Here is a 12,626-nt window from a genome sequence, read left to right as displayed (position 1 = left end):
AATTTAATACAGCTGGAAACAGAGGGCCCTGCTTGTTAGAGCTTACAATCTAAAAGGTAGGGTCAAGTGATACAAAAGAGAACTGTGGGGGGTGAGTTGATGGAGAAAATAAAAGTACAGATATTAGGTAGGGGCAGCAAAGGCTTGTCTGAAGAGATGGGTTTTCAGGGATTGTCTAAATGTAGACCGAGTAGGAGACAGTCAGACAGATTGGGGTAGGGAATTCCATAGGATGGGAGAGACTCGGAGGTGGGGATAAGTCCTATAGACGAGCATGGGAGGCAGTGACAAGGAAGCCAGAAAGCAGGTGGTCTTGGGAGGAACTAAGAGAACATTTTATGTAGAATTAAATTAGCTGGGTAGCTAGTACAAATTTAATAAAGCAGTCCATCAGATTGGAAAGAGAAATCCTTGCAATTTAATGTTACAGTTTTTTCTTTCTTATCCCTTATTTTTAGATTTAAAAAGCGCATGTTGATAGAGCAGTTGGAAAATTTTCTAGAAGAGGTTCACAGAAGATCCAACCAGATGAACCACTTCAGTGGCTGTTAAATGGTCCTAAGGAAAACCCTTGTATGCTGTTGGGCACAAGGTGTGAACGGTGGTGGTTGCCACAGATTTCTATACCATCTTTACAATGACTGATTGTACCCTTAATATGCTTCCATTTTTTCTTATATGGATAATGATGCCTTTATATGGAGTAACGGAAATTTTTTATCAGTTCCCAGTGGTCACTGACCAGCTATGCTGATCTTTCTCAGGTTCCACAGCTGACTCTTAGCCTCACATTCAAGTTTCCTCACTGGCTAGGATTAATGTCTTTTTTTGCCAAAATCCGATTGGGCTTCTCTCAAGGTTGTTCCACAGCTGGTTTTAGCAATGGAGGTGTGAACACTAGCATTCGACATGTATGCTGGACAGGAGACCTTTTAAATGCAGTCCCAGGTTTGTAATTAAAACATAGCTAGGCAGAAGCACATATGTTGAAACAAGGTAATATTTTGTATATAATTATTTTGAATATATTGTAAGTTGTACAGTTGTATTTTGAAAACTATTTAAACAGAGGCACTTTTGTTATTCCATCAATAAAAAAAGCTCTATTTTAATAATTTTGCAAAATCTATATTATGAATTATATTCTTGTATTTTCTGGATGATAACTGCTTATTCAGTGTTTGTTACGCAACATGTACATTTAACATTGATATTTGATCCCTGGTTCACTGATCTTTCCTGCATCAGGACATAGAACAGAGTTTTAAAGCAGAGACTCCATAAGAAAAATACTTGTCCTTCCTGGCCTTTTTCTGACAGTGCTAGTTGACATGCTTTCATTGATCCCTGACATTAACCACTTGCCCTCCAAAGGATTTACCCCCCTTCCTGACCAGGCCATTTTTTGCATTACGGCGCTGTTTTAATTTAATTGACAATTGCACAGTCATGCAACGCTGCACCCAAATTAAATTTATGTCCTTTTTTCTCACAAATAGAGCTTTCTTTCGGTGGTATTTGATAGCCTGTGCATTTTTTATTTTTTGTGCTTTAAGAAAAAATAAGACTCACAATTTTGAGGAAAAAAACATGCTATTAAACATGTCGGCAAAAAAAATTTTAAAAATCAAATTTTGTCATAAATTTAGGCCAAAATGTATTCTGCTACATGTCTTTACTAAAAAAAAAACAAATACGTATAAATTAATTCGTTTCTGTGAAAGTTATAGCATTTACAAATGGTGGTATTTTTTTTTTTTTTATTAGTTATGGCGGCAATCAGCAACTTATAGTGCGACTGCGACGGGCAGTCTGATACTGGTGGGAACTGACTGTGTTGCTGACATCCCCAGTGACACCAATACAGTGATCAGTGCTAATAAAGAGCACTGACACTGTACTAATGGTACTGGGCAGGAAGGGGTTGACATGTGGGGCAATCAAAGGATTAGCTGTGTGCTCTTTTACTGTGTGCTGTCTGTGCTTTCAACTGTAAGCACACTGCTTTGCATCGCTGTGCTATCCATTGCCATGCAAAGCAGTGTGCAGGAGCTCACGGGAGAGAACTGTATTGTTTACATACAGTTCGCTCCCTCCATCAGTAATGCTTCGCAACCAGCGGCCAGGACCTGGTGATTGCCAGTCGAGGCCACGAATAGAATCGCGGGTAGGGCGCGCGCGCGGCTTGTACGCACCCCCTACTTCATGTGTGTATATATATGTGTGTGTGTGTGTGTGTGTATGTGTGTATATATATATATATATATATATATATGCGCACCCCTGCTGCCTTGTAGCAGTATATCTGCTATAGGGCGGTGGGAAAGCAGTTAATTAAGTATACATCAAAGGAAACATTTCTTGTAAAGTAGACACACTGCCACAGGGGCCCTGGTTCTGGAAATACTAGTTGCCTGGTGCCTAATGCATCCAGTACTCTCTTGAGTACCAATCTGGAGTAGCTATACAGCAAATAAAATCTGTTATTGAGATTTCCTTACCAGTTCTTGGTCAGTGACACGGTAAGTATTGACTGCCAGGAAGCTATAGTTTTCAGAATTGGCTGTACAATAGAAATCCACATTTCTTTTAATAACCTGTTACTGCTAAAGAATCGCCACAAATACCCTTAGCACTTAAATTGCTAATGATGCCCCAGAAATACAGTTACTGTGTGAAAGATAACCAGTCAATGTAATTTAGGTTCTATAAAATAAAAAATACATGTAGCAGGCCTCCCTTCGGGGTCTAGGTAGCGCTATCTATTTTCTGCTTGTGTCTGGCCAAAGCCGAGCTGCATTTATAGAGAGCACACTGGTGGTCTCAATTTCTGCAGGCTTCGACTCTATGCTATATACTACACATAACAGGAATTCAGCACTTGGTTGTACCACAAGCTAAATTAATCTGGTGTATTATGCATGGATGTCTTGTCTGGGCGCTATTCATCAGATCTAGTATTGGATTTAAACCCAATTTAGGCCAAACATTAAGAGGTAAATTTAAACCAATCAATGTCAAAAGATTTAACATGTTGATGTATATTTAAGTCATTCTTTGTTTTCAAATTTGTAGCTTTGCGATCCTTTCATGAAAGTCGTTTGTTTTGGCATTTCCTGTACAATGTGTATGTGTACCTATCTGATAATGCAAAAATATGTCATATTGTAAAGAACAGAGTGCACCATCATTAGCTCTTTGAACTTTTTGTCCAGGATCACTAGTGATGACACATAACTGCCAGGTATAAAGTCAGTCTCAAGTGTTTTTTTTTTTTCCTCCATAGAGCTGTAGATATAAATTTTAGCATGGGTTCCCTGAAAACAGGTATTTCAAGGGAGAGATTTTGATCCACAGCTGGACTAATTTACTAAGGCTAGGTTTCTGTGTTTCATATCTGGAATAGGCTCTCTCCCTTAACACCTGTAGCGCCACTGAATTTCGTGCTTTTCCCCTACACAGCACCCACAGCGTGGCAATAGGAATGTTCCACACACTCCAAATGGCTCCATAAAACAGTCTAGGGGTTCTGTTTTTTCTTTGTTTTATTTTTGGGTAAATCCTGGTTAGGGGTACAGGGGATGCCCCAACTGAAGCAGTGCTGCAAACTATCAACGGTTGAGGACCTGCCAAAGTCTTTGGCTGCAGTATACTGCTTTAAACTAAACTGCACACCAACGTGAATTATGGCACTGCGTGTAAAATGAACAAAGCTTCAACAAGTCAAAGTTATAGACGCAGCACCTGGCTGTGTTTTATGGCATTAGACTGCTTTCGACCCAAGTTAGAGATATTGGGGGTGCTCCTGGCTGTCTTGCACTGCGCTCCAGCTGTCCCCCAAGTCCCAGACATGTGCGGCATGGCACTAAATGGTCTTCTGTATGGCTTTGAGTATATTGGCTGGTAGGTACTTACTCAGTCCCTTTTAAATGTTTCCAGAGAGCTGCTTTATGGGCCTTGATGCTATACCGGCTGATTCTGGCTTGGAGTCTCCAGCTAGGCCTAGCTGGAACTATGGCTGAGTGAAGTCATGGAGCCGCATTCTTCTCACTCTTCCTTTTTCCCCCAGTGGAAGAGCCCTCAGCAAAGGGGGTCCCTCCAGATGACATGAATCCAGATTCTGCTCCCAGACTGCCAGACTTCTCAGTATTTATGGGTTATCTCCACTCTGTCTGGGCCCTGCCTCCCAGGGATTGGTGGAAACTCCATAAATATTCAGGCTGCAGCCACTAGCTTCTGGTACTATCCATAAAGTTCCAGAAGACTGGGAAGTAGCAAGACCACAGCCTGTGGAGCTCTGCACAGCCTTTCCTATTCAATTCCTATTCCATTAAACTCTGCTTCTCTGGCTATAGAGGAGCTAAACTAAATTTATCTACGCTAGTACTCTAGCAACCTGGGGGGGTTTGCACACCCAAAGACAATGTCTTTAATCACTTGCCTTCCGGGCACTTTTACCACCTTCGTGCCCAGGCCACTTTTCAGCGTTCAGTGTTGTCGCACTTTGACAATTGCGCGGTCATGCAACACTGTACCCATATGAAATTTTTTCACACAAGTAGATCTTTCTTATGGTGGTATTTAATCGCCACTGGGTGTTTTATTTTTGGCACTATAAACAAAGAGCAAACAATTTGAAAAAAAAAAAAGTTTTTTTTTTTGCTGTGTTTCTATTATAAAACTTTGCAAACAGGTCATTTTTTCTCCTTCACTGATGTGTATTGATGAGGCTGTACGGATAGGTAGTACTGATGAGGTGGCACTGATGGGCACTGATAAGTTGCACTAATGGGCATTGATGGGGCACTGATGATGCTGCACTGATATGCAGTAATGATGGTCACTGGTGGGAGGCACTGACTGCAGGGCACTGATAATCACATATCTGTGTGGCCTCTCAGCGTTAAGGGCCACCCACCTAGTGGCTGCATATGGCTGGCATGAAAAGATTTAAGGAAGCCGCAAAGTACATCTAAGATGTCTGTTTTTAAAGTACCGTGTGTGATTTTTACTTTCTGGATTGAACCTTTTCCTACTCTAAAAAGCGTAAACATTTTGGCTATACATGAATTATTTAGTGCAACTTGTAACCCAAGGAAAGACTAATTATTTTTTTTATTTTTTAAGAGTAGAATGAGGTTCAACACAGTTAATATAATCACAAACGTTTCTGCAGTAACCAGGTATTCAAACATCACTAGTTTAGCATGAGTCAAGAGAGTTGAAATATTCGGACACTGAGGTAATGACTGCTAAAAATGCCTGTGCAGTCATATAAATATTATTTCAAAGTTTCCCTTTTAGGAAATAATATCCATTTCCAACACTTACTGTATATATAATGGCTTCTTAGCAGTTCCCAATAACAGCACACGGCAGTAATTCTCTTCTGTCGGGCACAGTGGGGCAATTTATCAAAATTGTGGAAGTGCCATCAAACGAGAGGTTCAGGGGCTTCTACTCGAACCTGTTCCAAAACCAGATGGAGACGTGAGGCCTATACTAGATCTCAAGGCTCTGAACCAAATTCTTTTTGTTTGTTTTGGATGGAATCAGTCCATTCAGTAGTGGCCTCGCTGCAGATAGGGGATTTTCTAGCGTACATAGACATCAAGGACGCATGTCTTCATGTACCAATATTCCAACCTCATCAATGGTTTCTGTGCAGTAGAACTTCATCATTTTCAGTTTGTGGTTCTGCCCTTCGGGCTTGCCACGGCCCCTCGTGTTTTCAAAAAAGTTCTGGCTCTAGTATTGGGCCTACTAAGGGCCCAAGCAATATCAGTACTAGGGTATCTGGATGACATATTACTCAGAGAGCAAGCTTAAGGCGAAATGTGACTCATGCAGTACATGTTCTAGAACACCTAGGCTGGATCCTAAACTTCAAGAAGTTGGCCTTAGAGCCAGTTCAAAGTCTGGATTATTTGGGGTTGATCCTAGATACGGTCCAAGTGGATGTTAGAGCTACTGAGGATTCTGCTTTCGGCCAGAGTGTGTTAGAGGCGATGGAGTAGGTCCTCGGGCTGATTACAGTGTCTGAGATTGTCTTCCTCCCCTCAAATGGATTGCTTTGGGACATCCCAGATGGTAGTGATTATAGGTTCGAATCCCAACCATGGCACCACCTGCCTGTAGTTTGCATGTTCTCCCTGTGCCTGTGTGGGTTTCCTCCCACACTTCAAAGACATCCTGGTAGGTTAATTGGCTCCTGCCTAAAATTGGCCCTAGTATGTGTATGTATGAATGTAACTTAGGGACATTTAGGTTGTACACTCCTTGAGGGTTAGGGACCGATGTAAATGTACAATGTAAAGTGCTGCGTAAATTGACAGTGCTATACAAGTACTTGTAATTAATAATGGCCTGCTCTGTGTCCTGTGATGTACAATAAAGAAAATAGGAATTTTTTTCTATATACTTACCTGTAAAATCTATTTCTTGGAGTTCATCACAGGACACAGAGGTTCCTCCCCTCTTTCTGGTACTCATTGTTTGCTACAAAACTGAGGTACTTCCTGTGTAGGAGGGGTTATATAGGGATAACTTTTGGTCTGCCAGTGTCAATTCACCTATAGGTGGCGCATAACCCAGATATTAATGATTATAGCTGGCTCTGTGTCCCCCTGTGATGTACTCCAAGAAATGGAGTTTACAGGTATGTAGAATTTTTTTTTATTATATGAAGACCGCTTATTATCTGACATTTATGCAACAGTGGTATCATCTCCTAACACAAAATTTTTGAAAAAGGACCTTTTGCTTGCATGTTGTATAATATTTATTATAGGAGTTTTATTGAGATTTAAGGGACACAGTGCCACATTTTATTTGGGTTCACTTTTGTTATACACTTGGTATTAGGTGTTTTGTGGCTGCAGTTGTGATTTATTTGAATTTGGTTTGGGTTCAAGTACTAAGTGCATACTTTTCTTTTAAACATATTGTACATATATAGGCAGCTTTTTTAACTTAAAGCAGACATCAGATATTTTTTTAATGTTATATGCATGCTAAGTAATATGTAAGTGTTACACTTTAACGTTTAAACCAGTGGGTTTAGTTCCATTTAAAACGGTGACCCTGGAGTTGTTGACAACAGCGCTGTCTCGGGTGCAGAGTAGGAGCACTTCCAGCACAGAACAGTGATCCTGGCTGTACACACATGTACCAAGCTCTGAAGTAATACCCATCAGTGTGCTGTCACATACAGTGCCTTGAAAAAGTATTCATACCCCTTGAAATGTTCCACATTTTGTCATGTTACAACCAAAAAACAAATGGATTTTATATGATAGACCAACACAAAGTGGAACATAATTGTGAAGTGGAAGGAAAATGATAAATGGTTTTCAACATTTTGTACAAATAAATATCTGAAAAGTGTGGTGTGCATTTGTATTCAGCCCTCTTTACTCTAATACCCCTAACTAAAATCTAGTGGAACCAATTGTCTTCAGAAGTCACCTAATTAGTAAATAGAGTCCACTTGGGTGTAATGTAATCTCAATATTAATACAGCTGTTCTGTGAAGCCCTCAGAGGTTTGTTAGAGAACATTAGTCAACAAACCGCATCATGAAGGCCAAGGAGCACACCAGACAGGTCAGGGATAAAGTTGCGGAGAAGGTTAAAGCAGGGTTTTTTATAAAAAAAAAAAAATCCCAAGCTTTGAACATCTCACAGAGCACTGTTCAATCCATCATCTGAAAATGGAAAGAGTATGGAACAACTGCAAACCTACCAAGACATGACCGTCCACCTAAACTTGTAGGCTGGGCAAGGAGAGCATTAATCAGAGAAGCAGCCAAGAGGTCCATGGTAACTCTGGAGAAGCTGCAGAGATACACAGCTCAGGTGGGAGAATCTGTCCACAGGACAACTATTAGTCATACACTCCACAAATCTGGCCTTTATGGAAGAGTGGCAAGAAGAAAGCTAAAAGAAGTCCCATTTGCAGTTTGCAAGATGTTATGTGGAGGGGACAGCAAACGTGGAAAAAGGTGCTTCAGATGAGACCAAAATTTTACCTTTTGGCCTAAAAGCAAAACGCTATGTGTGGCGGAAAACTAACACTGCACATCTCTCTGAACACACCATCCCCACTGTGAAACGTGCTGGAAGCATGATGTTGTGGGGATGCTTTTCTTCAGCAAGGACAGGGAAGCTGATCAGAGTTGATGGGAAGATGGATGGAGCCAAATACAGGGCAATCTTAGAAGAAAGCCTGTTAGAGTCTGCAAAAGCTTTAAGACTGGGGCAGAGGTTCACCTTCCAGCAACCCTGAACAATACAGCCAGAGCTTCAATGGAATGGTTTAGATCAGTGGTCTCCAAACTGGCCCGAGGGCCGGATGTGGCCCTTTGCTAGCCTTTACCCGGCCCTTGGGGCAGTATTCCTAACACTGACTCCAAAGTGGGGCATACTTCTCCAACTGACACCAACAATGGGACACTATTCTTCCCACTAATATCAATGATGGGGCCTTATTACATCCAATAACATCAATGATGGGGCAATATTCCTTCCAGTGATAGGAACAATGGGGTACTACTCCTCCTACTGACCACAGGCACTATGCAACTAAACACCACACCTGAGACCTTGTTTACGCTCATTGATGTTGGCCCTGAGACTTTCTACCCCTGCTCTCCACAATCTGGGCCCCCTAAAGTCTGAAGGGCAGTAAACTGGACCTTTGGAAAGTTTGGAGACCCCTGGTTTAGATCAAAGCATATTCATGTGTTAGAATTGCCCAGTCAAAGTCCAGACCTAAATCCAATTGAGAATCTGTGGCAAGACTTGAAAATTGCTGTTCACAGAGCTTGAACTATTTTTCAAAGAAGAGTGGGCAAACATTTCACTCTCTAGATATGCAAAGTTTGTAGAAACATCCCCAAAAGACTTGCAACTGTAATTGCAGAGAAAGCTGGTTCTACAAAGTATTGACTTAGGGGGTCTGAATATAAAGGCACGGAGACATTTATTTGTACAAAATTTTGAAAACCATTTATCATTTTCCTTCCGCTTCACAATTATGTGTCACTTTGTGTTGTCTATCACAGTGTTTCTCAGCCTTTTTTCAGTCAAGGCACCCTTTCAAATTATGAACAGTCCCGAGGCACCCTTTAAAATTATAGACAGTGTTGAGACACCCCATTCTAAAATGGGATACCTCAAGACTGTCCATAACTGTAAAAGGGCACCCCATTCTAAAATGTGAAAAACTATTCTAATTTTTTTATTTAATGCAGCAACATCAGAGGTGATTTATTCCAAAGCAAATACACTTCTGCACACTGGTGCTGAGTAGTATTCTGATGTTTCTCTTCTCCCTCAGTTTTTCTCCATCACTGAGTTAATGTGACCTCAGCACTGATGGAGAGGGGCAGGGGAGAGTCAAACCAGGATGCTGTGCAGGCAGCTGACATCCTCCTTATCAACTGATGATGTCATTGGTTGTCAGGACACTGGCAGGTAAAAGGTGCACAATGAAAACCTGTGGTTTTGTGTAACTAAAAGGCAGGCTTGATCCACCCACTGGATTGTACGCAATTTTTAGACATTTTGCCAAGGCACCCTGGTTGAGAAAGGCTGGTCTATCACATAAAATCCCAATAAAATACATTTACATTTTTGGTTGTAACATGACAAAATGTGGAAAATTTCAAGGGGTATGAATACTTTTTCAAGGTACTGTATATGTGTATTGCTGGAGGGAGGGTGTTAAAGCTGTACTCTAGGTAGTATCCACATAAAAACAGGCTGCACTTCCGCTTTTTGTTTTTGTCTTGTATCCAACAATTTTACTGTGACTTTTCTCCCAGATAGTGACTAAGCCGTTATTGGGGAAAAACACACTGAAGGAGTAGGAGCAGGTCTGGCATTGAGCAATACGCCACGCTTTGTGAGTTTTCACTAACTGTAATAAAGCTTGTTCGACATCAAGCAAGAAATGGAAGAAGTGCAGCCTGTTCATATCTGGTGTACACTGCAGGGAGGAACAGATCCCAGTAGGTATGGGCCTATGGCTAGTGGATGAACCGCATGACCGGCTGGATCGGTAATATGCCTATGTATCTTTACTGAACTCAAGACAGATAGGAAAGATGCACATTATTGCAGCTTTGTAATCATACATTCATCATTAAATGTATTGTACAATGTTAGCAGTACAAAAACCTGAATATGGGAAAGCAAATTTGGAGACTTGGTATCAGCCTCTGGTAATCCCTGTATAGCAGACTAGACTCTGAGGAATAGGCAGCACAGAGACCAGAAGCACCCTGATAGGAGGAGACAACAGTGCCAAAGAGCTGAGCTCATCACTATACTGCTTTTCCTTTTACCATCAAGTCACAGGGCACGTCTGGGACGACCTGGGCTCAGAGGAAACTGGCTAAATGATTATGATCAATGAAGACATCTATTGGTGGGAAATCCCTGGATTAAAGGTGAATATTGCAACTCAAGCTGGTTTTTCTGTTTTGTCTTTAATTAGACTATTTTTGTTGTTTTTGGCTGCTTTAAGTTCTGCTTTAATCATTTGGACTTAGATGCGCAAGTTTAATAAAAAAAAAAAAGTAAGAAAGCAAACTTGTTCAAAGCCAGCTCTTGCATGGTTTACGTAAAAATAAATAAATAAGGCAGACACTTTCTATATAAAAAGTATCACTGTTTTATTAACACAGGTATCTAAAAAAAACAAAAAAAACAAATTTTGAATTGAATCCTTTAATAAATACAACTACTCTGATTTGTCTTCTCAAAGCATGCGTAGAATGTATGTTTAATGCAAGGGGTTGGTGACCCTCCCAATGAATAGCACCGAGCCTAAAAGGATAACATAAGAGAGCACAGGTTAGGGGCCAGGATACAGGTGGACATTAAAACAATGAATACACATGTCTAAGACAACATAATTGAATTTATCGAAGATATCTATGCCCACCCCGGCACAGGTGATGCTTTGTAATAATGCTGTGTCATTGTATTAGGCTGCATGCACACGGGGCGTTTTAATAACGCTGGTAACATTAGATGTGTAAAGTCACGTTAAAAACGTGAGTTTTTTTAGAGGTTTTGCATTAGCGTTTAGCCAACTTTTTTTTTTTATGTTTGCAGTTTTTGGTGTTTTTTTCAATTTTTTTTTTTTTGCTCATTTGCCGTGTTTTACAACTAAAAAACTCCTCTAGAAACCCACTAGTTCTGGGGTTTTTTCCAGCCAAAAAAATGCTGATTACAGTCTATGTATGGACACATAGGATAACATGCTGGGGAGTTTACCGGCTGTAGCAAAAACCACCAAAAGCCAAAAAAAGCCATAGAAACGTACAGTGTGCATGCGGACTTACACTCTATAATTTGTTTCTAAAATCTGCACTAGATCTAATGTAAGGGCATGTGTGGCCGAATTCAAATTAATTGTACAATCTCCATTTACCAAAACTATGTAATATGAGAACGAAGCTAAACAATCCAATCAGATTGTAACGTGTATGGTCACATTTAGATGAATGGAAAAGACTAGATCACTGGCTCAGGAATCCTATATAGCACCTTGGTTCGTGACAATCTCTTTGCAACTGCACATTACCTGATATTTCTCAACAACCACTGCACAATCTTCTGCTCTTAAAGTGATTGTAAAGCCTTAAACTTTTTTTTTTAAATTAAAATTATTATATTATTATACAGTCCTGGATCCCCCCCCCCCCCTTATGGGGGCACATGTGCGTGCTCACTCCCAAGCTTGGCCCCACTTCAAGCTCTATGCTGACAGGTTTTGAATGACAGCAGTGCTCTCAGCCAAGCCTGTGAGACAGGGAAGAATAGCTGTTCCAGACATGCACAGCGCTGGCTCAGGTAAATATTTCAGGGGGCTGGGGGGTGTGCTAATAAAGATTTTTACCTTGATGCAGAGAATGCATTAAAGTGATATTAAAGGTTCCTTATAAAAAAAAAAAAAAGTTATACTTACCTGCTTTGTGCAGTGGTCTTGCACAGAGCAGCCCTGATTCTCTTCTTCTCGAGTCCCCTGCTGGTGCTCCTGGCTCCTCCCTCTTGACAAGTGCCTTGCTATGGGGGTGCTGGTGTGTGCTCACTCCCATGCCCTGCTCTGTGTCCATAAGACACATAGAGCCATGGCACAACCCCACTCTCGCCCTCTCCTTATTGGCTCACCAGCTCTGATTGACAGCAGTGAGAGCCAATGTCTCCTGCTTCTGTGTCTCAACCAATGAGGAGAGAGAGACATGGAGCAGCCAAGGCTCCCGTGCACATCAGTGGAGCGAGATTGAGCTCAGGGGTCCTGTGGGAGGAGCCTCACGAACGGTGTTTACCTTCATGCATAGAATGCATGAAGGTGAAAAAAAAAATCTTGAGCCTTTACTACCACTTTAAAGCCCTACTCTGGGATAAAACACATTTTTGGTCATCCTTCCCTCCCGTCCCATCATGACCCATACTAATATGCAATTTTTTCTCCTTGCCTTGTGAAGCCAGATATGCTCCCCTAAGATAAACTCCTCATATACTTGCTGCTTAAGGGCTCCTTCACACTATCTGCAGTGATCTGCATTGTCCACACTGGATAAACACAGGTCACCTTTCACAGCACGGTTTTGG

General features: G+C 41.2%; 2 protein-coding genes across 3 annotated transcripts in view; one reads left to right on the top strand and one right to left on the bottom strand.

Moving 5' to 3' along the window:
- INTS6 (integrator complex subunit 6) overlaps positions 1-1,129 on the top strand; it is a 66,326-nt gene extending 65,197 nt beyond the window's left edge. For both annotated transcript variants that reach the window (XM_089680326.1, XM_089680327.1), the window contains one exon: positions 459-1,129. In XM_089680326.1, coding sequence (XP_089536452.1) covers positions 459-552 — 94 coding nt within the window. In that variant the 3' untranslated portion in view covers positions 553-1,129. The remainder of the gene's footprint in view (positions 1-458) is intronic.
- Positions 1,130-10,732: 9,603 nt separating this feature from the next.
- SERPINE3 (serpin family E member 3) overlaps positions 10,733-12,626 on the bottom strand; it is a 51,698-nt gene continuing 49,804 nt past the window's right edge. The window contains exon 9 of the mRNA XM_089680358.1: positions 10,733-10,832. Coding sequence (XP_089536484.1) covers positions 10,789-10,832 — 44 coding nt within the window. The 3' untranslated portion in view covers positions 10,733-10,788. The remainder of the gene's footprint in view (positions 10,833-12,626) is intronic.

The sequence above is a fragment of the Staurois parvus genome, unplaced genomic scaffold (genome assembly GCF_062004578.1).
Source record: "Staurois parvus isolate SC_StPar_1 unplaced genomic scaffold, SC_StPar_1.0 ptg000242l, whole genome shotgun sequence".
Taxonomy (NCBI): Eukaryota; Metazoa; Chordata; class Amphibia; order Anura; family Ranidae; genus Staurois; species Staurois parvus.
The sequence above is the reverse complement of the archived record's forward strand: the minus strand, read 5'-3'. Positions and strand labels throughout refer to the sequence as shown.